This window comes from Neoarius graeffei, chromosome 25, assembly GCF_027579695.1.
Source record: "Neoarius graeffei isolate fNeoGra1 chromosome 25, fNeoGra1.pri, whole genome shotgun sequence".
Classification (NCBI taxonomy): Eukaryota; Metazoa; Chordata; class Actinopteri; order Siluriformes; family Ariidae; genus Neoarius; species Neoarius graeffei.
Genome location: NC_083593.1, coordinates 32,670,958 through 32,696,886, shown reverse-complemented (window position 1 = coordinate 32,696,886; position 25,929 = coordinate 32,670,958). Strand labels below are relative to the sequence as shown.

General features: G+C 43.0%; 1 protein-coding gene across 2 annotated transcripts in view; it reads left to right on the top strand.

Moving 5' to 3' along the window:
- The window catches only part of cadm2a (cell adhesion molecule 2a), a 901,104-nt gene that overhangs the window by 845,258 nt on the left and 29,917 nt on the right, over nt 1-25,929 (top strand). For both annotated transcript variants that reach the window (XM_060908168.1, XM_060908167.1), the window contains exons 6-8: nt 7,195-7,356; nt 11,810-11,900; nt 12,301-12,479. In XM_060908168.1, the coding sequence (XP_060764151.1) occupies nt 7,195-7,356; nt 11,810-11,900; nt 12,301-12,479 (432 nt within the window). The remainder of the gene's footprint in view (nt 1-7,194; nt 7,357-11,809; nt 11,901-12,300; nt 12,480-25,929) is intronic.

The window sequence follows — 25,929 nt, the reverse complement described above, 5'->3', positions numbered from 1 at the left end:
CCACTGTCCGAGGCGTCCACCTCCACGATGAATGGTTGGGAGGTGTCCGGGAGAACCAGAATGGGTGCCGTGCAGAAGCGGTCCTTGAGGTCTTTGAACGCCTTTTCTGCCTGAGGAGACCAGCCATAAGATCCACCTGTCCCTTTAGTGAGGTCTGACATGGGTGCTGCCACAGAACTGAAGTTCCTGATGAACTTGCGGTAGAAGTTAGCGAATCCTAAGAACCGCTGAACCTCCTTAACGGACTTGGGAGTAGGCCAATCCCGGACGGCCAGGGTCTTGGCAGGGTCCATTTGGAGTTGGCCTGTCCATACAATAAATCCCAGAAAGGAGACCTCGGGAACATGAAATTCGCATTTCTGGGCCTTGGCGAACAGATTGTTCTGTAGCAGCCTCTGGAGAACCTGGCGGACATGGTGGCGGTGCTCCTGCACGGTCTTGGAAAAGATAAGGATGTCGTCGAGGTAGACAAAAACGTATAGGTTAATCATGTCCCTTAAGACGTCGTTGATTAGGGCCTGAAAAACAGCTGGTGCGTTGGTGAGTCCGAAGGGCATCACCTGGTATTCGTAGTGCCCAGACGGGGTGTTAAAGGCAGTCTTCCACTCGTCTCCCTGTCGGATACGGATGAGGTGGTATGCGTTCCGTAGGTCCAACTTGGTGAAGACGGTGGCGCCTTGGAGCAGGTCGAAAGCTGTGGACATCAGCGGAAGGGGATATCGGTTGCGCACAGTGATCTTATTCAGGCCCCTGTAATCAATACATGGTCGGAGCCCCCCATCCTTCTTGCCGACAAAGAAGAAGCCGGCTCCAGCAGGTGAAGTGGAGGGTCGAATAAACCCAGAGACCAGGGCATCTTTGAGGTATTCCTCCATGGCCTTGCGTTCTGGCTGAGAGAGTGAAAACAGTCTGTCACGAGGAGGGGTAGTCCCAGGGAGCAAGTCGATGGCACAGTCGTAGGCCCAGTGCGGAGGAAGAACGGCGGCCCTGCTCTTGCTGAATACCTCCTTGAGATCCCAGTACTCTGTGGGAACTTGAGATAACTCGGTGAGATCAGGGGGCTCGGCAGGAGACACAGGAGAGCTAGAGAGCAGACAAGAGGCATGGCATGCAGGGCCCCATTCCACAACCTGGCTTGTTACCCAGTCTATGCGAGGGTTGTGGCGAGTAAGCCAAGGAAGGCCTAGAATAACTGGGAACTCAGGTGAAGGAATCAGGTGCAGGGATATTTCTTCCTTGTGACCTTGAGACTGGAGGAAGACTGGAGAAGTAACTTGGGTGACTCTTCCATCACCTAACGCTTGGCCATCGAGGGCAGACACAGACAGAGGGACTTCAAGAGGTGCAGTAGGTATATTGATGCTTTGGGCGAAGTGAATATGCATAAAGTTCCCAGCCGCCCCTGAGTCTATCAAAGCTTGACAAGAGTGGACAGACTCACCCCAGGAGATGGAGACCGGGATGTAGATTCCTTGGCCAGGGAGTCCGGGAGAGAGGGTAGGCCCCGTCACAACCCTCCCTCGGCTGGACGGGGCGGTCCTTTTCCCAAGAGTTCGGGACATGATGCTCGGAAGTGACCAGGCTTGCCACAGTAGATGCAGCACTTGTCCCTCCTTCTGCGCTCCCTCTCAGATGCGGAGAGGCGAGTACGACCCACTTGCATGGGTTCTGGACAGTCACTGAAGGAGGTAGACGGTCTCCAGGTAGAGGTAGGGAGGCTGGGGGGGCTCAAGGCTTGGTGGCGTTCTCTCATCCTGTTGTCCAGACGAATAGCATGTGAGATGAGGGTTTCGAGGTCACTTGGGCATCCAATAGAGGCCAGACCGTCCTTGATGGGGTCAGACAGACCATGGTGGAAGGCTGACACCAGGGCAGTCTCGTTCCATCCACTTACTGCTGCGAGTGTTCGGAACGAGATGGCGTAATCTGCGACGCTTCCTCCTTGCCGGATGGACATGAGCTTTCGGGCTGCGTCGGTACTGATGTCTGCCTGATCGAAGACCCGAAGCATCTCTTCAGAAAACAGCTGGAAATCAAAGCACTCAGGTCCCTGTCTTTGCCAGATAGCAGTAGCCCAGGCTCGCGCCTTACCAGCTAATAAGGTGATCACAAAGGCAATCTTGCGGCGATCCGTAGTGTAGGTGGTAGGCTGAAGCTCAAAGGTGAGTTGACACTGGGTAAGGAACTCTCGGCACTCACTGTGCTTGCCGTCATACCTCTGTGGTGCAGGAAGGCTGGGTTCGCGAGGTGAAGAAGGCAGCATTGCAGGAGGCACTGGAGCAGGAGTGGGAGCTGGATCAGGAGCAGGAACTGGATCAGGAGCAGGAGATGCAGGCAGAGATGTCAGCTGTGCCAGGGTTTTCCCAATTTGCTGAAGCAGTTCCTCGTGGCGAGCGAGGGCCTCACGTTGGCTGGTGAGCGTACGTCCATGAGCGTCCATGGTCGCTCCGAAGCGTGTCAAAGCTGCCATAATTCCCTGAAGGTTGGCCGGGTAGACAGTTGAAGCAGCCTCTGCTGAGTCGGTCATGACGGAGTCTTTCTGTTAGGGTTTTGCTGGGATTCGAACCTGGTTCGTTGGTGTGATAATCCAGCAAACCCCCACTAGGCCACCAGGGGGATGACTCAAATGCAGAGGCGTGAGGCGGAAGTAGAAAAAGAATCAAAAGGTTTATTTAAACTATATACACTATATACAGGGCAAAACAAAAGACAAAAAAAAAACCAAAGAGTATAATCCAAAAGAAAAGCAAAGTGCAAAAATTCAAAAGCTAAGAAGATCAAAAAACACAGTACAAAGGAAACTGGAGATAAACATAACAGCACAAAGACTCCGTGACAAGAGGACTGAACTCAGGGGTATAAATAGACAAACTAATTAAGGACACAGGTGAAGATAATTAGGCAATTAACACAAACACAAAACACAGGAACAGTGGCGGCCTCTAGAGGCCAAAATAAACACGACATGAAAAGGAAATAACAGCGGCCTCTAGAGGCCAAAACAGTCCTAGTCCTAACAGAAGAAGCCATTTTCGTGAAATGTGGACGACACCAGACGGACCAAATGATGGCATAAACTCATTGCCTGTCGGCCAGATGAGCTAATAATAAATAGCATCCATCCATCCATCCATTGTCCATAACCGCATATCCTGTGCAGGGTTGCAAGCAAGCTGGACCCTATCCCAGCTGATTATGGGCAAGAGGCAGGGTACACCCTGGACAAGTCACCAGATCATCGCAGGACTGATAAATAGAGACAAACAACCATTCATGCTCACATTCACACCTACGGTCAATTTAGAGCCACCAATTAGTGTAACCTTCATGTCTTTGGACTGTGGGGGAAAACGGAGCACCCGGAGGAAACCCACACAGGAACGGGGAGAACATGCAAACTCCACACAGAAAGGTCGCTGTTGGCCACTGGGCTCAAACCCAGAATCTTCTTGCTGTGAGGCAACAGTGCTAACCACTACACCACCGTGCCACCCTAATAATAATAGCATCATATATAAAACTACAGTAACTACATAGCTCTCTGTACACAAAAGTGGAACAGGCCAAATAGCAGAAGACCTCATTCAAAACATTTTTTGTATTCAAATACAAACACATATGCATATTTATTTGCTCATAAATGTCTTTTCATTAGTGCATTGTCCTTGTCAATTTGCCTGGTGGAAAGCCTTTCTTTAAAAAAGAATGTGGGAAGAAAGATTATCATCTCCCATGTGAAAGTCCTTTACCATTTGAATGGAAATTTAAGATGCTCATGTGTTTTAAAGAGCACTTTCTAACTGTGCAGCATGGATCAGTTATGTAGGCCTAGTGTGAAAATTGGCCAGTTTTCCATATTTCTGATGACAGATGACAAAGACTGTGTGTTCTGCAGTAGGTGCCATGTCAACACTAGACACAGATGGTTAAAAAGCTATTTTCTTCTCAGTCCACGACTATTAGCACTATTTATCACTTTTGCTTTATAGCCATATATTTGATGCAACTGTGATGAAAACTGCAAAAGGGTACAGATGAATGAGCAGCTAATAGATTATTCATCTGTACTCTGTGACGAATTAAAAAAAAAACAACTTTGCACCAAGTATGACATGATTAGCGAGCCCAACTGTCTTTAACAGCTGTCAAAAAGAAATTAAATTAGGGTTATTTTTTACACTTTAAAGACTAAACATATACATACTATAACTCATACAGATACAGGTCAAGAGCTTCAGTTAATGTTCATGTCAAACTGGAGAAAAGTGTGATCTCTGTGACATTAACCACAGCATTTTTCGGAGAGTCTGTGTGCATGATGGCCTCAGATTCATGATCTTTGCTGACAGGAATGGAGCCCATCCACCTTAAAGGATATGGGACATGAAACATAAAAGCACACTATATCAGTTTCTTTCCATTAAAAATATGAATTAATTGCATCAACAAATACAAAATCATCTATTAAATTCAGCAAAATCGTTATATTCGTGATGATTATATGGCATTTCTGCTCGACTTCCGATATGCATTTTTTGCAACCGGAAGAGCTGCTGTCACGTGATCATACGTAACAAAAACTTTCGGGCACAGCACAAGTGGGTAGATGAATGGAGAAGTGGATGACAAGAAAATTGTTTTTATAGTCTTTAAAGTACATTGGACATCATGGTGTATTGTGCTGCTTATGGTTGCAATAATTCCAATGGGAAATGCCCTGGAGTAAGTTTTTTTGCATTCCCCAAGGACCCGAAGCTGAGGAAAGTGTGGGCTCACCTGCGCATGCGCAGTAGGCTTCGCGCATGCGCAGTAGGCTTGGTAGGACAAATCCAAGAGGTAGGATAACTTTACAGAACAGCTGTTGAAAAAACTTTGCACCTACTGTTTCCCACAAACTGTGTTCGGACCATTTCACTGAGGATTCTTTCAACATTAATACTTAGGTACTGAGCGATATTAATTCATGAAACAGGAAGTATAAGGATGAGAAAAAAAAAAACAGTTTAAATCGGGAAGCTGCGCACATTTGCGCCAGGCTGCACAAATGTGCGCAGCTTCCCGATTTAAACTGTTTTTTTTTTCTCATCCTTATACTTCATGTTTCATGAATTAATATCGCTATTTTTTAATTTTTTTTAAATCGGATCTGCGTGATTCAGCCGTGAAAAAGGCGGCATCCACCAAAAGGCGCGCTGTTTGCATCCCTGCACGGAGGCCAGGGGACAGGGCAGGAATATTTTTGTTGATATGAGTGATCCGGTGCGATTTCGCGACCCCCCTGTTGAAGACCTCTGCGCTAAGCGACTGAAAGCCGAGGTAAGGATTAGTATTATAATTTTGGGTGTATCAATTATTGATTATCATAATTCTGACTCGTTTCGCCATTTTGAATGTTTTCATCTCGGACTCTGGAAGCATTGTATCTCAATCAATCTCGAAAAATATCAGCAAAAAAAAAAACTAGCTTGCAACGGACTTTAGCTAGATCTATGATGAACTTTCAATGTATGATACAAAAATAATACTTCTTTCAACAGATCATTAGCCTTTGAGCAGAATTGTTTTTAACTTACCAGGAAGTGTTATCGAGCCGACCGCTTTCAGTTTCATGGGGATTGAATGAACTTTCACTCTCAGAATCATCTGACCCGTCAGAGTAAAGACAAGATCTATGTTCATGTGAATTTCCAGCTATCGGTTCGAATTGATAGGGTCTAACTTCACATCTCTGTGAAACATCGGGAATATCACTGTCGATGGTGTCCATTTCGGTAACCTGTTTACATTAGATTCCCAAGCGCTGGCTCCTTGGAAAGTTTTTGTTGCGTCACGGGTCACGTGACCACCTAGCTCATTAACGAATCCTTGTTTTACGCTGATGTATAAAAAAAACTTGAATAATGTGATGATTTTCACATTTTTGACGCCCTGCAGTGATTTAGATGGCATTTCTTATGTCCTTTATACATAATTATGCCCAGGTAAAAATCCATGTCCCATATCCTTTAAGGTTCAACATTTTGTGCATGCTGAGATGCTTTACCGTTCACCACGGTTGTAAAGAGTGATTATTTGAGTTACTATCCCTGTGTCCGAAATCGCTCCCTACTCACTATATAGGGCACTATATAACGGGGATGCCATTTTGTAGTGCTGCCCGAAACCTTAGTGAGGATTATAGTGGATATTATTATCCACTATAGTGCACTCAAAGTATCCCAGAATGCATTACGAAAAGTAGTGTACAACCAATGGTCACTAACCAAAACACTATATCCCATCATGCATTGCGGTCACGCTGAAAGAAATCAAAAGTCTCAAATTTCATGTCATCTCATTATCTCTAGCTGCTTTATCCTGTTCTACAGGGTCACAGGCAAGCTGGAGCCTATCCCAATGGCAAAGAAGAAAGTATTCAGCCTTGATTTAAAAAAACTGAAAGATGCAGGTACTTTGTATTGATTAATGTGGGAAATACGCTCAGTATAATATGTATTTATCACAAAAATACGTGTGTATTTGTTATTTTGAAAACCCACCAGCCGACTGATCTGGCACGTTTTAATTATGTGACAGGAATGACATAAATACCAGCGTGACGGACTAGTGTCCGAAAGCGTTTTTTCATTTTACCAATAAGCTCACTGTATAGTCCTCTATATGGTAATTCCCTATGTAGGGAGTAATGAAGGAGTGAGCGATTTTGGACACAGGGCATTATGCTTCCTGGCAGCTTGAACCAATCTGGGCATTTCCTCTGCTTTCTCAAGGCATTTCCACACACAGAACTGTCACTCTGGTTTCTTTTCACACCATTTTGTGTAAACTCTAGAAACTGTGGTGTGTGAAAACCCCAGATGATCAGTGGTTTCTAAAATACTCAAACCAGTCCATCTGGCACCAACAAACATGCCACAGTGAAAGTCACAGAGATCACAGTTTTTCTTCATTCTGATGTTTGATGTGAACTTTACTTGAAGCTCTTGACCTGTATCTGCATGATTGTTTCCATTGCATTGCTGCCATGTGATTGGCTGATTAGATAACTGCATGAATGTCCAGATATACTGGTGTCCCTGATATAGTGGGTTGTGAGTGTATAGCTGCATGTTAATTTAATTAGCTTCCTTTGCAGTTGGGTATTTACAGTTAAATGTATATGTGTAAAATGTTTGCCTGTATATTGTTCTGCAGGGGCAAAAGAGGTAAACGCCAGTGGGAAGACGTTCACAGTCAGGAGCTCAGTGCAGCTGCAGGTAGACAGAAATGATGACGGTGTGGCCTACACATGTAAAGTGGTCCACGAGGCACTGCGGTCTGTCCCACAGCAAACAACCGAGGTGCTGGAAGTGCACTGTAAGTCCTGTCCTAAAATAAATCTCTGCCTTTTATTTAATTTTTATTTCCATATTAGCTTTCGTCATTTCATTTCTTTATTAATTGAATTTCTATTAGTTAGGTGATTTTTCATTAGCTTTCACTTTTGTGATATTTGCTTCTCATTATGAAATATATTTTTTATTTTATTTTTATACAGTATATTTTATTTTTTCAATATAGTCTTTATCCATATGTAAAATATGGTCTCTTACTGTAGTTTAGGGTGCCCTCAAGAGATCTTTTTCTCCTAATAGAAAAGTACCACATTCTTTAGATCTAATTCGATTTCATTACAAAAGCAAACATTCTTTCACCATATTTTTCTTTATTTTAATGTTTATACTTACCACGTTTATATCTTTTGGTTTGTTGGTATCATACAGGTGAGTAAATTGGTCATTATAATGATCCATCCATTTTGGCATATCACTACAGTGACTTGGCCGCCCTCTTGGCTTCAGCCATCAAAGTCTCTAGGGGGAATTATAGTAGTGATTTCCCGTTGCCTTCTACTGCATTATTATAGAGGTTTTCTCCTCTCAATCACTTACACACACATTCACACCTATTTAGAGCCACCAATTAGCCTAACCTGCATGTCTTTGGACTGTGGGGGAAACCGGAGTACCTGGAGGAAACCCATACAGATACGGGGAGAACATGCAAACTCCACACAGAAAGGCCCCCGTCAACCACTGGACTCAAACCCAGACCCTTCTTAGTGTGAGGCGACAGTGCTAACCACTACACCACCATGCCACCCTCCTTATAATGATAGCATGATTATATTTTTCTGTCAATAAATTCATGACACAATAATGTGATTTTATCATTGTATCAGAATGACCATCAGAATCACTTTCCAAAAGAAAAACAAAACAGAAAAAGCCTGATTGAGAAACAGATCATTCCTGCCAATTCCCACCCACCAGTCAGCTCTCCTCTATCACATCACAGCTACCGACCAGACAGAGTGAAGACTTCACACACACACTTCTTCCAAGGCCATCCAACCTTACATTTTCTAATTGATACTCGTGCAGTGTCACAGGGCAGCCTAACACCCCCAGGGGAAAATCTTCTGCATACATGAACTCAAGCACCCATGATTGTTACTGTGATGGACAGAGAAGAGTGTATGCCATCCTTTCCATCTAGAGAGCATGGCCAGTTTTGCCTCTTTGACTCCTGGCCATAGATGGCTGTTAAACCATCATGATTTGAAATCATGTTCATCTGACAGTAGCAGGGCCACGTTAACCCTTGCCGAGGCCCTGGGCAGACACCCACCCCACCCCCCAACCCCCCCGAGGCCCCACCCCCACCTGTTGTCAACTGCGCTCAGCAAATTCACCCCCTCAGATGTGCCTGTCTAACGAGACACAGAAACTTAAATAATGACAGTGGCACAATTAGAAATACTATTGAATGATAAAACTTTATATCCATCAACACCTATTTAATCAAGAAAAAGCAATGGTGAAAAAGGCAATTGCATGGTGAAAAAATCCATCAGACATCACGGTTAACAAGTCTGGTTAACTAAAGTTTAGCCTCAAGAAGCCTTTGAATGAGTGAGTCAATGAACAACATGTCAAGAACATAACCGAGGCCTACAACAGTTTCTTTAGTATTCGGAACAAGAACATTCATTTGGTATATAACCGTTTGTTTTCATTTTGGAATCCAGGCGACTTTTAACTTGTGAAAACAAAGAGCGATAACAAAGAAAGAAAAATATCTTGCTTCTCAGAAATAAATCTCAAAATGTTAGGCTATGTGAAACATTTCATCCTTTCACACACGTAATGTCCCAAACAGCAGTGGCACACAGCTTTGCGCATTCAGTTTGACAGCCATGGGTCAACTTACAAGGGCACTTTCCTACTTTTCTGGAAAGCGAAGTCATTAATTAAATCATTGAACTCAAGCTGGCGTAGCGTGTGAAGACATGGTGGACAGTGATCATATTGACAATGACGGGTGATTTATGCAACGGGACAAGGTGGGCTTCCTTACGGGTGGCGAAATGCATCAAAAATGTTATCAATATGATCAAAACTTCTGAAAATATCGTTTCATATTTTCCGATCTCGCTACCCCCGTGGCCGGCGAGGGCCTTTCTGTGTGGAGTTTGCATGTTCTGGGGGTGGCACGGTGGTGTAGTGGTTAGCGCTGTCGCCTCACAGCAAGAAGGTCCTGGGTTCGAGCCCCGGGGCCGGCGAGGGCCTTTCTGTGTGGAGTTTGCATGTTGTCCGCGTGGGTTTCCTCCGGGTGCTCCGGTTTCCCCCACAGTCCAAAGACATGCAGGTTAGGTTAACTGGTGACTCTAAATTGACCGTAGGTGTGAATGTGAGTGTGAATGGTTGTCTGTGTCTATGTGTCAGCCCTGTGATGACCTGGCGACTTGTCCAGGGTGTACCCCGCCTTTCGCCCGTAGTCAGCTGGGATAGGCTCCAGCTTGCCTGCGACCCTGTAGAAGGATAAAGCGGCTAGAGATAATGAGATGAGATGAGATGAGATGATCTCGCTACCTCCGAGGCCCCCTAGTGGCTGAGGCCCTGGGCAGCTGCCCATGAAGCCCATTAGGATAACGCATCCTTGGACAGTAGGGAAAACACTTTTTTGTTGTGCCACTCAGGAGCCCTGTGCTGTTACTTTAGTGATTAGAGGGAAGGATAAATTATAGAGGAGCGACCACAGAGGAGAAAGTTTATTAGTTACTACCATGAGAAACACTATTGGTAGGATTTATATTTTTAGAAAGGTTTTTGATCCATTTCTGTTGTTAGCTGTTATAGAAAAGATTTTTAAACAGATTGGAGTTTCCAAAACTGGTGGATATAAACGTCATTCTCAGACTTCTGTGAGTCACTCTGCATAACTTTGTCTAATAAACATATGCTTTAAATGTAAATGTAAAATTGTGAACATCATCAAGTGGTGGGAACACATCCCCAATATAATTTACACCTTCTTATCATTGTTGCCTTGAAATCCAACACTGAAGACTGTTTTTTTCTCGAACATTAGGATTGTACAAAATTTTTATTTTTTGTCACAGCAAGTGGTTCCTTGAAAATACACTCACAAATTAGCATTCCAACCTTATTATTATACCCTCGCTCCGAAGGGGGGGAATACTGTTTTTTTTACCTCTGTCCATCCATCTATCCGTCCGTATTTCCGTCCGTCCAAAACACCCTTTTTCACAGCAACCACAAATCATAGCCACTTGGTACCAAACTTCAGCTTGGGGTTCCATACCATGTATACCATTTTCAGGTCTGTTGCACATCAACGTCCTGTTTACCGACTGAATGTATTTACAAAACATATAGCATGGAATTGGGGCGGCACGGTGGTGTAGTGGTTAGCGCTGTTGCCTCACAGCAAGAAGGTCCGGGTTCGAGCCCCGGGGCCAGTGAGGGCCTTTCTGTGCAGAGTTTGCATGTTCTCCCCGTGTCCGCGTGGGTTTCCTCCGGGTGCTCCGGCTTCCCCCAAAGTCCAAAGACATGCAGGTTAGGTTAACTGGTGACTCTAAATTGACCGTAAGTGTGAATGTGAGTGTGAATGGTTGTCTGTGTCTACGTGTCAGCCCTGTGATGACCTGGCGACTTGTCCAGGGTGTACCCCGCCTTTCGCCCATAGTCAGCTGGGATAGGCTCCAGCTTGCTTGCGACCCTGTAGAACAGGATAAAGTGGCTACAGATAATGAGATGAGATAATGAGATGAGATAGCGTGGATTTACAAAATTTTCGTAACATTTTTCTCAGCAACTACAAGTAACAACTGCTTGATATTTGGTACCAAGCTTCAGCTTGGGGTTCGATACCGTGTATACCGTTTTCAGGTCTGTCGCACATCAACTTCCTGTTTACCGACTGAATGTATTTATGAAACATATAGGGTGGATTTTGACACTATTTCAAGAAGCAAAATGCTATTTCAAAATGACAGTTTACCACAATGCTATTTGAAATCCCTAGGGAGAACACTGCTCTTTACTTACTTGTTTCAGGGTTAATTATTTTTTGAAGTCAACATTCATAATAAGTCTCCTATTCCTTTGATTGCCTGCATTCTGATATAAGCGAGAGCAGGGGGCTATGTAAATGAGCAGTAGCTCACAGTTGATCTTGTTTTCCCTTCTCCTACTGTAGATTCATGTATCATTCTGTCTGAAACAGAATCAGCGCTGTTCTTCAATTGAACTGCATAGAAAAACAAATCAAGATCAATATTTCAGTATGATTTTCTCTCCAGCCCTACAGTTAGTCAGTAATTACTAATGATCTACAGAGGACAACTAAGAACTAAGTGTTACAGTTACATGTTATGATCAGGGTATAGAAGATAGCTTGCGTTGTGGACATATTGATACAGTAGTCTGCGTTCTGCTGGCTAAGAAGCTGCCTGTCTGTGCAGATCCCCCTCGTGTGGAGATCAGGCATTCTCAAGCACTCCCACAAGAAGGAGACCTTCTCAAACTGGAATGTGTGTCTAATGGAAACCCCTCGTAAGTTTTCAACACTGTCTCACCAAACACTATTTCACTATTTCGTTTGTGTAGTTGTTTTGATATTTTTAGCTCTCTGTGAGGTTTTTGCGTTTTATGGAGTTTTCTAGGTGTCCATGAATGTAGATCAGCTGTGCCATGAATAGACTTGGTAATTTTAATGATGATTAGCCTTCGTCAGCATATTTGTTAATCAAAGCAGGAACTGTTGTTCAGTTTGACGTCAGAAAACATTTGCACACTATGATGGGCAAATGACGCCCAACATTTGTGCTTGTTTCAAGGATCACTTCGTTATTATAGACACCTCATTTCCATATGTGGTTCCAAAATTAGATTTAAAAAACAAAACGGCAACTACAACAACAAAACCTTACTTAATTTTCAACATGTTTCTCAGGCCAGACCCTGTGAAATGGACGAAAGATGGAGGCAAACTGCCAGACCTGGACCGCATGATTGTGGATGGCAGAGAGCTCACTTTCATATCCTTAAATAAAACGGACAACGGCACCTACCGCTGCGAAGCCAGCAACCATCTGGGCACCAACCATGCTGAATACGTGCTTTTCGTGTATGGTGAGTGCTAAAAAGGCTAAAAGAGTGTGACCATGTTAAAAAGGGATCTGTGTGATGTACAGAAATAGGTGTTTTCATCCTTGCAGGTGCCTGAAGCATGTATATTTTCCAACTATTTTAAAAGTTCTCCCATACCATGCTGTGTCTCTAAAAACCCACCCCAGACATCAGAATGTCTTTAGAAGCCTTTGAAACTGATTGCAAAGTGACATTCTTGTTTTTCACAGAACCTGATTTGAAAGCTAGAAAAAAGTTTTGAGATTATTACTGTGGAAAACTCATTAAAACTTGGCAAAATATCGATAACAGGTCCATGTAGTGTGAGTTAGCAGAGCTCAGTGGGCAGAGGCTGACCATATCTTGCCCATAGTGAGTACTTAATATCTTGCATTTGCTATAAATACATAGGTTTTTGGAGGGTCCGTGCCTGCTACTAAGTCATTTATGAGATATTGATTTTTGAATATGAAGAAAATATAAATGAATATGAAGAGAATATGATGACATTTCAATCTCTTCTGTATGAGGACTTGCATCATTGCTGTAGGTTTTGTGGAAGAGAACGTAGCGAAATGCCACAATACACAAAATCTTCACCCAACCCAGAATACAGGAACAGCTTCTCTCTCGCACTTTCTGTTCTGTCATATTTCGCTTCTTTTCGCTGACTCGTGTTTGTGAGATTATGATGGCGAAATTAATGAGTGCAAAATGTACAGTGTAGAGGTCCCGAATATGGACTGCAGAAATGTCAGAGCACTATAAGGACACGTATATCCAAAGTGCCAAATGATGGTGCAGCAAAGCCTGACAACTTCCTGTTCACATATCATATAAAGAACCGAGTCAGTATTGTTCACTGAGAGAAGTTGTCAATTTTCATTAACGATCAGCAGACACACAACCATACTACATCAATCATTTATAACGATACAGGCTTTTGTGTGTGTGTGTATATATACAGTGGTGCTTGAAAGTTTGTGAACCCCTTTAGAGTTTTCTGTATTTCTACATACAACCCCGATTGCAAAGAAGTTGGGACAAAGTACAAATTGTAAATAAAAACGGAATGCAATGATGTGGAACTTTCAAAATTCCATATTTTATTCAGAATAGAACATAGATGACATATCAAATGTTTAAACTGAGAAAATGTATCATTTAAAGAGAAAAATTAGGTGATTTTAAATTTCATGACAACAACACATCTCAAAAAAGTTGGGACAAGGCCGTGTTTACCACTGTGAGACATCCCCTTTTCTCTTTACAATAGTCTGTAAACGTCTGGGGACTGAGGAGACAAGTTGCTCAAGTTTAGGGATAGGAATGTTAACCCATTCTTGTCTAATGTAGGATTCTAGTTGCTCAACTGTCTTAGGTCTTTTTTGCCATATCTTCCATTTTATGATGCACCAAATGTTTTCTATGAGTGAAAGATCTGGACTGCAGGCTGGCCAGTTCAGTACCCGGACCCTTCTTCTACGCAGCCATGATGCTGTAATTGATGCAGTATGTGGTTTGGCATTGTCATGTTGGAAAATGCAAGGTCTTCCCTGAAAGAGACGTCGTCTGGATGGGAGCATATGTTGCTCTAGAACCTGGATATACCTTTCAGCATTGATGGTGTCTTTCCAGATGTGTAAGCTGCCCATGCCACACGCACTAATGCAACCCCATACCATCAGAGATGCAGGCTTCTGAACTGAGCGCTGATAACAACTTGGGTCGTCCTTCTCCTCTTTAGTCCGAATGACACGGCGTCCCTGATTTCCATAAAGAACTTCAAATCTTGATTCGTCTGACCACAGAACAGTTTTCCACTTTGCCACAGTCCATTTTAAATGAGCCTTGGCCCAGAGAAGACGTCTGCGCTTCTGGATCATGTTTAGATACGGCTTCTTCTTCGAACTATAGAGTTTTAGCTGGCAACGGCGGATGGCACGGTGAATTGTGTTCACAGATAATGTTCTCTGGAAATATTCCTGAGCCCATTTTGTGATTTCCAATACAGAAGCATGCCTGTATGTGATGCAGTGCCGTCTAAGGGCCCGAAGATCACGGGCACCCAGTATGGTTTTCCGGCCTTGACCCTTGCGCACAGAGATTCTTCCAGATTCTCTGAATCTTTTGATGATATTATGCACTGTAGATGATGATATGTTCAAACTCTTTGCAATTTTACACTGTCAAACTCCTTTCTGATATTGCTCCACTATTTGTCGGCACAGAATTAGGGGGATTGGTGATCCTCTTCCCATCTTTACTTCTGAGAGCCGCTGCCACTCCAAGATGCTCTTTTTATACCCAGTCATGTTAATGACCTATTGCCAATTGACCTAATGAGTTGCAATTTGGTCCTCCAGCTGTTCCTTTTTTATACCTTTAACTTTTCCAGCCTCTTATTGCCCCTGTCCCAACTTTTTTGAGATGTGTTGCTGTCATGAAATTTCAAATGAGCCAATATTTGGCATGAAATTTCAAAATGTCTCACTTTTGACATTTGATATGTTGTCTATGTTCTATTGTGAATACAATATCAGTTTTTGAGATTTGTAAATTATTGCATTCCGTTTTTATTTACAATTTGTACTTTGTCCCAACTTTTTTGGTTCGGGGTTGTAAATATGACCTAAAACAATCAGATTTTCACACAAATCCTCAAAGTAGATAAAGAGAACCCAGTTAAACAAATGAGACAAAAATATTATATTTGGTCATTTATTTATTGAGGAAAATGATCCAATATTACATTTCTGTGAGTGGCAAAAGTATGTGAACCTCTAGGATTAGCAGTTAATTTGAAGGTGAAATTAGAGTGAGGTGTTTTCAATCAATGGGATGACAATCAGGTGTGAGTAGGCACCCTGTTTTATTTAAAGAACAGGGATCTATCAAAGTCTGATCTTCACAACACGTTTGTGGAAGTGTATCGTGGCACGAACAAAGGAGATTTCTGAGGACCTCAGAAAAAGCGTTGTTGATGCTCATCAGGCTGGAAAAGGTTACAAATCCATCTCTAAAGAGTTTGGACTCCACCAATCTGCAGTCAGACAGATTGTGTACAAATGGAGGAAATTCAAGACCATTGTTACTCTCCCCAGGAGTGGTCGACCAACAAAGATCACTCCAAGAGCAAGGCGTGTAATAGTCGGCGAGGTCACAAAGGACCCCAGGGTAACTTCGAAGCAACTGAAGGCCTCTCTCACATTGACTAATGTTAATGTTCATGAGTCCACCATCAGGAGAACACTGAACAACAATGGTGTGCATGGCAGGGTTGCAAGGAGAAAGCCACTGCTCTCCAAAAAGAACATTGCTGCTCGTCTGCAGTTTGCTAGAGATCACGTGGACAAGCCCGAGGGCTTTTGGAAAAATGTTTTGTGGATGGATGAGACCAAAATAGAACTTTTTGGTTTAAATGAGAAGCGTTATGTTTGGAGAAAGGAAAACACTGCATTCCAGCATAAGAACCTTATCCCATCTGTGAAACATGGTGGTGGTAGTATCATGGTTTGGGCCTGTTTTGCTGCATCTGGACTAGGACGGCTTGCCATCATTGATGGAACAATGAATTCTGAATTATACCAGCGAATTGTAAAGGAAAATGTCAGGGCATATGACCATGAACTGAATCTCAAGAGAAGGTGGGTCATGCAGCAAGACAACGACCCTAAGCACACAAGTCGTTCTACCAAAGAATAGTTAAAGAAGCATAAAGTTAATGTTTTGCAATGGCCAAGTCAAAGTCCTGACCTTAATCCAGTCGAAATATTGTGGAAGGACCTGAAGCGAGCAGTTCATGTGAGGAAACCCACCAACATCCCAGAGTTGAAGCTGTTCTGTATGGAGGAATGGGCTAAAATTCCTCCAAGCCGGTGTGCAGGACTGATCAACAGTTACCGGAAACGTTTAGTTGCAGTTATTGCTGCACAAGGGGGTCACACCAGATACTGAAAGCAAAGGTTCACATACTTTTGCCACTCACAGAAATGTAATATTGGATCATTTTCCTCAATAAATAAATGACCAAGTATCATATTTTTGTCTCATTTGTTTAACTGGGTTCTCTTTATCTACTTTTAGGACTTGTGTGAAAATCTGATGATGTTTTAGGTCATATTTATGCAGAAATGTAGAAAATTCTAAAGGGTTCACAAACTTTCAAGCATATATATATATATATATATATATATATATATATATATATATATATATATATATATGATCTTGCCACACTTAAGTGGGTGTCTCTGGAGAAAAGATGGTTCCAGAGAAGATGGGTGTATGTTTATTGCAAAGGACTGAATTTCATGCAGTCAGAGATTACAATACACTTAACCAAGAAATTATAGAATCAGGGAATGTTCGTATTTTTTAAGCATAACTTAACATTGTTTTTACATACTAGATATTCATAATTATCATAATTATTAGCTTTTTAATATATTTATAGCTCTAAACACTATTTATTTGTATTTATTCGTAGTTTTAATTCATGAGGTCCTTTTTGAAAATCATGTATCATGAAAAAGTTTCCTCAATAAATATTATTATTATAGATAGATAGACAGACAGACAGACACACACACACACCCACACACACACACACACACACACACACACACACACACACACACACACACACACACCGATCAGCTATAACATTATAACCACTGACAGGTGAAGTGAATACCATTGCTTAACATTGATTAATTATGGGATATATTAAGCAGCAAGAGAACAGTCCGTTCTTGAAGTTGATGTGTTGGAAGCAGGAAAAATGGGCAAGCTTAAAGGTCAGAGCGACTTTGACAAGGGCCAAATTGTAATGAAGTAGCTACTGTAGCACAAACTGCTGAAAAAGTGAATTCTGACACCTTTCTGTTTTAGCCAGCATTACCTTTTTCAACAGTTTGTGCTACAGTAGCTCTTCTGAGGGATTGGACCATATGGACCTTCGACACCCATGACTATGTCACCAGTTTACCGATTGTCCTTCCTTGGACCACTTTTGGTAGGCGCTAGCCACTGCATACTGGGAACACCCCACAGGTTGTGCCATTTTGGTGATGCTCATCTAGTCATCACAATTTGGTCCTTGTCAAAGTCACGCAGATCCTTACGCTTGCCCATTTTTCCTGCATCCAACACATCAACTTCAAGAACTGACTGCTCTCTTGCTGCCTATCTCACCACTTGAAAGATGTAATGAGATAGTCAGTGTTATTCACTTCACCTGTCACTGGTCAAAATATTATGGCTGATTGGTGTGTGTGTGTGTGTGTGTGTGTGTGTGTGTGTGTGTGTGTGTGTGTGTGTGTGTGTGTAATATACACACACACACACACACACACAAAATTACAGCAGTTTGGAGTACATTGGCACTGAGGGCCAGACATACTAAGCAGTTTGCACCAATTTTCAAGCAAAATTAGAGTGTGAAAAACCTCCATAAATGGCATGCAAGCATAAACATGCAGTTTATGTGCTGTGCATGTAGAAACACAAAATGTGCTTCTTCATGCATATGCACTTGAGGGAGGATGTCAGCAAATAGGAAGTGCGGCTGATTTATACAGAATATTCCATCCATTCTATTCTCATCAGAGCAAGCAGCAGTGGTAGCAGTAGCATTTTTGCACAGGATTTTGTCCAATTACCAAAACCAGGTGTAAGTTAGCATGATTATCATGTGTAAGTTATCAGGTGTAAGTTATCATGATTGTTCTTTGGAGTAGTATAGCCAATTTTTCCAGGTACAGTGCTTTTCCTGTACAAATGATGGAAACTTTTTAACGATGTAGACACAATTTTTTTTTTTTTTGGTAATTGTTAGAAATCCATCTATTCATCCATTATCTATACTGCTTATCCATCAGGGTCGCTGGGAGCCAATCCCAGCTGACTTTGGACGAGAGTTGGGGTACACACTGAGCAGGTCGCCAAAGTATCACAGGGTTAACACAGATGAGCACTCACATTCACACCTATAGAGGATGTGCAGTCATGTGACCCGCACGTGTGTACTCCGCCATATTGGACGGCATCAGGATTGTTTACCTTGCGCGAGCGTAATGGATCCAGGGAGTAATCCCCAAGAAAATTCGGAAAATACCCCATCTACATCGCGCGATAACTTGTCTAAGTTTGTTCAGCATCTTGAAGGTGACGTGAGGCAGCGTTACGTGGAAAAGTGTTCCAGGTTGGGGATTGCAGATCCGTACAACTTGCCGCAATCCTTGTTCAGGGAAATTCGGAGCTGCGGTGCCGGCGATTTGCCCGATCTGGCCTACCACGACATTTACGGTACAATTTTCTTGTTAATCGTGAATCGTGTTACACTGGCAAAGCCCTCAAAGCTTACAAGAGCCTGGAAGCTTATAAATATTTTGTTGCGGGATGGGTATCCCAACTATACCTCTGGAAGGTTCCAAAGAAGAATGTCTACTTGATAACCTCATGGGTAAGTGGCATTAAGACGTTTATCATAAAGAGACTATGCAGGACGTTTTATCGTAAGAATGTTCGAAATCTAAACTCTAAAGTATGAGAAGAAAACAGTAAATCAGAAAGCTGCACACATTTGCGCAGCTTCCGCGAAAACGTGCGCAGCTTTCTGATTTACTGTTTTCTTCTCATACTTCCTATGTTTCATGGACTGTAACAGCATTTGCTCATTTAGTAATTTTAATACAGAATTTACTCTGATAAAATTATTCAGACACTCCAACGCCCCCCCCAAAAAAAAAAATTGGATCTGCACGATTCACCCATGAAAAAGGCGCATCCGCCGTTTGCATCCCTGTTTAAACTCATAGGTTAACCGACTTTAACCGGCTAATGAGGCTCGGTGGTCGGTCAAGATTTTTTTTAGTTTTTGCCATCCCTACTATGGATTGGCCTTTCAAAGGCATATATGAGCCAAAAAGATAAAACATTGTCATAGACTAGGCCAGGGTAGTAGGGCTAGGCATAGCCATTTTAAACGTTAGAGATCAAGCGGACTGACGGCCACAAACACTGTACTGTCTAGTTTCTAAGTATGCAGTTATCATTCAATCCGAAAATCAACTTAACAGATGTACTAGGAGTATTGAATTAGAAGATTACACCTACCTGATATGAAGTGTTCACTACAAATTCGTCTGGTAGAACTGGGGTACCAGTTTTCTCTTCACACAGCGGACACCCATTTTGCGCGTCTGTCCTCATCTGCGGGGAATCTATAAAATGACAGGCCCTCCTTTTGGCCCTGTCTATTGGTACAACCAAATGCTGAACAAGATATAACCATTCTCGAAAGATCTACTCCCACACACTTGATAATTAGAACGGGTTCGTCTAAGTTCTATGCGCGGCCTTGCCGTCCAACATGGCAGATAAACAAATATCACGTGACGTCATGTGCACGCTCTCTATAGGCAGTTTAGAGTTGGCAGTTGAACTAATCCACATGTCTTTGGACTGTGGGAGGAAACTGGAGCACCCAGAGGAAACCATGTAGGCATGGGGAGAACATGAAAACTCTATACAGAAACACCTCAGTCGGCTGCGAGGCTCAAACCCGGAACCTTCTTGCTGTGAGGCGACAGTGCTAACCAATCCCAATTAATGCCAAAATGTTTAATAATACAAGATTATTTTATGACATTTGTGAAAGAACTATTCTGGTCAACTGGTGTTTTAATTCCGATTGAAGCGTTTGTGTAGATCTGGTCATAGTACATACAGTATATCACAAACTCATATATCACATTCATCAGCTTTAAGTAAAACATTCAACACAATAAAGAGCAGTTTTGTGACACTGTGAATTTTTTCAGTGCTACAAGATTTGTACAAGAAAAGTGAATTATTCTTTTCCTGCCAGTCTTTTCATTAGAGTAAAGCTAATTATCATATTAATCACCATTTACTTGTTCTTTATTTCATAAGAATTTCCTTTAACAAATTTCTTTCGTCTCTAGTAAAGCTACATTTCCTCTAGTTCCAAGTTTTATAATCATTTACAGAAGCTTTTAAACCATGATCTCCACACAGAGCCCATTTTGTCGATGGTTCCAGGTATGTGTGATGAGTTACAGCCTTAGGAAATCAAACACCAATTTCAGGTGTATTATGAGCACATTTTGCAGCCACATCTAGTCACATTTTGTGCTGCGCCCCACCATATATGTACCCCGTGTTTCAAGTAGTAGTTCACATTGGTGAAGGACATGTGTATTTTCTTCGTTATTATCGGCCAGGAAATTCTGCTTGAGTGCTGCCTCTAATAGTTCATACAAACAAGTCAAAAAATGTGCAGTATAGCTATGGCAATGGATGAGAAATGTTTCCTCAAGCTAGATAAAAGATTTTCATTTTCCATAGTCTGTGTTGTTTTTCCAAAAACTGAGACAAGTCAAAAACAATCCACGGTTGTTATTATTAATCCTATGTGCTACTACACAGAATCAATGAAATTATTCCAATGCATTCTTTCATCTCAAATGTTCTGTTCAGGTAATAAGCAGGTTTCAAAGCTCAAAGCTCATTTCACCCTCATGTTCTCACATCAGCTCCTGAAAGACATGCGCTGTTATGCTCCTGTGAGAACCGAGTGTTTGAAAGAGCAGACTCATTAGAGAAAGAGCAGACTGGTGATTCACCTTATCAGCCTCCGTCCAACTTTATCAGCAGGCCAAACACATTTTATGCATTTCTAAGGGATGTGTGTCCTGACTGAAACAGGCTGCCGGGGCAGATTCAGGATTAAGAAAATCCTGCATGTGACCTGCCATTTTAAAAGCCAGGGTCACTCAATTTCAGCTATAGCGCATGGCGATATGTAGTTAAAGCTGATTGGCATGAACTTTACTTTGACTTTTCTTTTTTTTTCTTTTCTTTTTTTTCAACAGGAGATAGCAGAACAGCATAGACCAAGCTGGTTTAAAAAAAGTTTGGGCTTTTTAGCTGGTTATACAACAATTAGTTACAGTCCAAAACTGGACAAGCAGTGATCCACAAAGAAGAAGGCTTTATTTATTACATATATAAAAGAGCACAGTGAAATTCTTTCACTGCAATTAAAGGAGAACTGAAGTCATTTTTAAACTTGCTTTATTTCTTAATTAACGTGTTATTCAATTACATTTTCGGTTTTCTCATCTCATCTCTAGCCGCTTTATCCTGTTCTACAGGGTTGCAGGCAAGCTGGAGCCTATCCCAGCTGACTACGGGCGAAAGGCGGGGTACACCCTGGACAAGTCGCCAAGTCATCACAGGGCTGACACATAGACACAAACAACCATTCACACTCACGGTCAATTTAGAGTCACCAGTTAACCTAACCTAACCTGCATGTCTTTGGACTGTGGGGAAAACCAGAGCACCCAGAGGAAACCCACGTGGACACGGGGAGAACATGCAAACTCCGCACAGAAAGGCCCTCGCCGGCCACGGGGCTCGAACCCGGACCTTCTTGCTGTGAGGCGACAGCGCTAACCACTACACCACCGAGCCGCCCGTTTTCGGTTTTAGTAACCTTATATCGTGACACGTATTGACAACTAAAGGCAATTAAATATTATACTTATCGACCTATTCGGTTTTTAGCCATGTTGAATGTAGTTCGTTTGGTCCACGGCAGGCGTCACTTATCCGCGCGATCTTTGCGAGACTTCGAAACGTGAAGTGTCAGCCAGGTGTCAGTGCCACCATTTTGAAAACTGTTTTCCAAACGAAATATTACACAAAAACGAGTTTAAATGACGATTACTGCCTACTTTTTTCAAACTTTCCTGATTGCTATCAAAACAAACAAAACGTCCGGCTTGATTACATCAGCATTTGAAAGAGGGCGCGCGTGTCTTTTGACAACATTGGCAGATGTTGGTCACTTTGATTTCTGCTGTACGTTTTACTTCCGTCCTATGATGTCTTGCACAGGTCTCACTGAATCTTGTTTACGACCATTGCTTTGACATATGGACTGATATATTACATAGCATATTTCAAACACTCGTAACTTGCTATAGCAGTGACAAAATAGCTATCAAAAATGCATTCCTATATTTAATAAAATGAGATAAATAGAATTTTGATAATAAAAAATTTACCTTCAGTTCTCCTTTAACCTATCTGATGCAGTGAACACACACACACACACACACACACAGGAGCGGACAGCTGCACTACAGCATCCAGGGAGCATTTGGAGGTTAGATGTGTTGCTCAAGGGCACTTCAACCGTTCATTCACTCCCCCACACACATATTTTTCCTGCTGGTCCAGGGACTCAAACCAGTGACCTTTTGGTCCCAAAGCTTCTTTGCTAACCTTTAGGCCATGGCTGCCCACCAAGCTTGCTATTTAGTATAACAGCACTGGTACATTTCTCCATTTGAATCAGTTTGCTCGTCTGTGTAAAATGTTTGGAAATGTTATGCCTGAAATGTTAGTTATTCAATATTTACTGTTTATAAATAACAACATCACACTCAATTTATTGGACAAGTTAACATATAAGACTTAAACCACTAGGATTGACACAGAAGTAATGACTACTACTACTACACTGCTGCTATTATACTGCTACTACACTAGTACATCTACTATGTTACTGCTACCATTATTACTACTACCACTACTATGACTGCTATACTATTACCGGTACTTACTATTACTGGGTGGCACGGTGGTGTAGTGGTTAGCACTGTTGCCTCACAGCAAGAAGGTTCTGGGTTCAAGCCCAGCGGCCGGTGGGGGCCTTTCTGTGTGGAGTTTGCATGTTCTCCCCGTGTCTGCGTGGGTTTCCTCCGGGTGCTCTGGTTTCCCGCACAGTTCAAAGACATGCAGTTAGGTTAACATGGGGTGGCCTTGGGCTGAAGTACCCTTGAGCAAGGTACTTAACCCTTGACCGCTCCCTGGGCACTGTAGTGTGGCTGCCCACTGTTCTGTGTGCGCGCGTGCGCGTGTGTGCGCGCGTGTGTTCACTGCTTCAGGTGGGTTAAATGCAGAGGATGAATCTCACTGTGCTTGAAGTGTGCATGTGACAAATAAAGGTTTCTTCTTCTTTTACTACAATACTACTAGTACTATGGGAAGCCATGGCCTAATGGTTAGAGAAGCAGCTTTGGGACCAAAAGGTCGCTGGTTCGATTCTCTGGACCAGCAGGACTGGCTGAAGTGCCTTTGAGCAAGGAACCTAACCCCCAACTGCTCTGGCAAGAGTGGTGGCGTACCTTGTGTCTGATTAGCCAAAGAAAAGCTGATGATGTGATCATCAGCTCGGGTAGTGCCCGACCAGATTAATTAAATACTAGTACTATTAACGGCGGCACGGTGGTGTAGTGGTTAGCGCTGTCGCCTCACAGCAAGAAGGTCCTGGGTTCGAGCCCCGTGGCCGGCGAGGGCCTTTCTGTGTGGAGTTTGCATGTTCTCCCCGTGTCCGCGTGGGTTTCCTCCGGGTGCTCCGGTTTCCCCCACAGTCCAAAGACATGCAGGTTAGGTTAACTGGTGACTCTAAATTGACCGTAGGTGTGAATGTGAGTGTGAATGGTTGTCTGTGTCTATGTGTCAGCCCTGTGATGACCTGGCGACTTGTCCAGGGTGTACCCCGCCTTTCGCCCATAGTCAGCTGGGATAGGCTCCAGCTTGCCTGCGACCCTGTAGAAGGATAAAGCGGCTAGAGATAATGAGATGAGATAATAGTACTATTAACACTGATTTTCTAGTGGTTAGTGTGTCCACCTAACTGGGAGATCATGAGTTCTACTTGTGGTCAGGTCATACCAAAGACCATCATAAAAACAGTACCTAGGCACATCGTATTGTGAGTAAGGAGTCAAACTCTCGTGGTTACCAGAGGACTGGCCCCCCACTGTAACCCTACAGTAGCTATATAATAGGTGAGAGTCCAAAGGCTATAGAAATGGAGATCAGTGCTGCCCAATGTGCCTTAAGGGCCTGGTTAGTATTAGGATGGGAGACTGCCTTGGAAGACCAGCCCCTGGCATGGGAGGGACTCTGACTAGAACTACTACAAAAATACCTCTACCATTTTACCAGCTACCATTTTACTGCTACTACAGTACTAACTCCTGATACTACTACTACTATTACTGATGCATCATTCTATTATTATTATTATTATTATTATTATTATTAATGTTGATAATAGTAATAATAATAATAATGTTTGCATGTGGGGGTGGCACAGTGGTGTAGTGGTTAGCGCTGTTGCCTCACAGCAAGAAGGTCCGGGTTCGAGCCCCGTGGCCGGCGAGGGCCTTTCTGTGTAGAGTTTGCATGTTCTCCCCGTGTCCGCGTGGGTTTCCTCCGGGTGCTCCGGTTTCCCCCACAGTCCAAAGACATGCAGGTTAGGTTAACTGGTGACTCTAAATTGACCGTAGGTGTGAATGTGAGTGTGAATGGTTGTCTGTGTCTATGTGTCAGCCCTGTGATGACCTGGCGACTTGTCCAGGGTGTACCCCGCCTTTCGCCCATAGTCAGCTGGGATAGGCTCCAGCTTGCCTGTGACCCTGTAGAAGGATAAAGCGGCTAGAGATAATGAGATGAGATAATAGTACTATTAACACTGATTTTCTAGTGGTTAGTGTGTCCACCTAACTGGGAGATCATGAGTTCTACTTGTGGTCAGGTCATACCAAAGACCATCATAAAAACAGTACCTAGGCACATCGTATTGTGAGTAAGGAGTCAAACTCTCGTGGTTACCAGAGGACTGGCCCCCCACTGTAACCCTGCAGTAGCTATATAATAGGTGAGAGTCCAAAGGCTATAGAAATGGAGATCAGCACTGCCCAATGTGCCTTAAGGGCCTGGTTAGTATTAGGATGGGAGACTGCCTTGGAAGACCAGCCCCTGGCATGGGAGGGACTCTGACTAGAACTACTACAAAAATACCTCTACCATTTTACCAGCTACCATTTTACTGCTACTACAGTACTAACTCCTGATACTACTACTACTATTACTGATGCATCATTCTATTATTATTATTATTAATGTTGATAATAGTAATAATAATAATAATGTTTGCATGTGGGGGTGGCACAGTGGTGTAGTGGTTAGCGCTGTTGCCTCACAGCAAGAAGGTCTGGGTTCGAGCCCCGTGGCCGGCGAGGGCCTTTCTGTGTAGAGTTTGCATGTTCTCCCCGTGTCCGCGTGGGTTTCCTCCGGGTGCTCCGGTTTCCCCCACAGTCCAAAGACATGCAGGTTAGGTTAACTGGTGACTCTAAATTGACCGTAGGTGTGAATGTGAGTGTGAATGGTTGTCTGTGTCTATGTGTCAGCCCTGTGATGACCTGGCGACTTGTCCAGGGTGTACCCTGCCTTTCGCCCGTAGTCAGCTGGGATAGGCTCCAGCTTGCCTGCGACCCTGTAGAACAGGATAAAGCGGCTGGAGATAATGAGATGAGATGAGATGTTTGCATGTGGTTTGGACTGC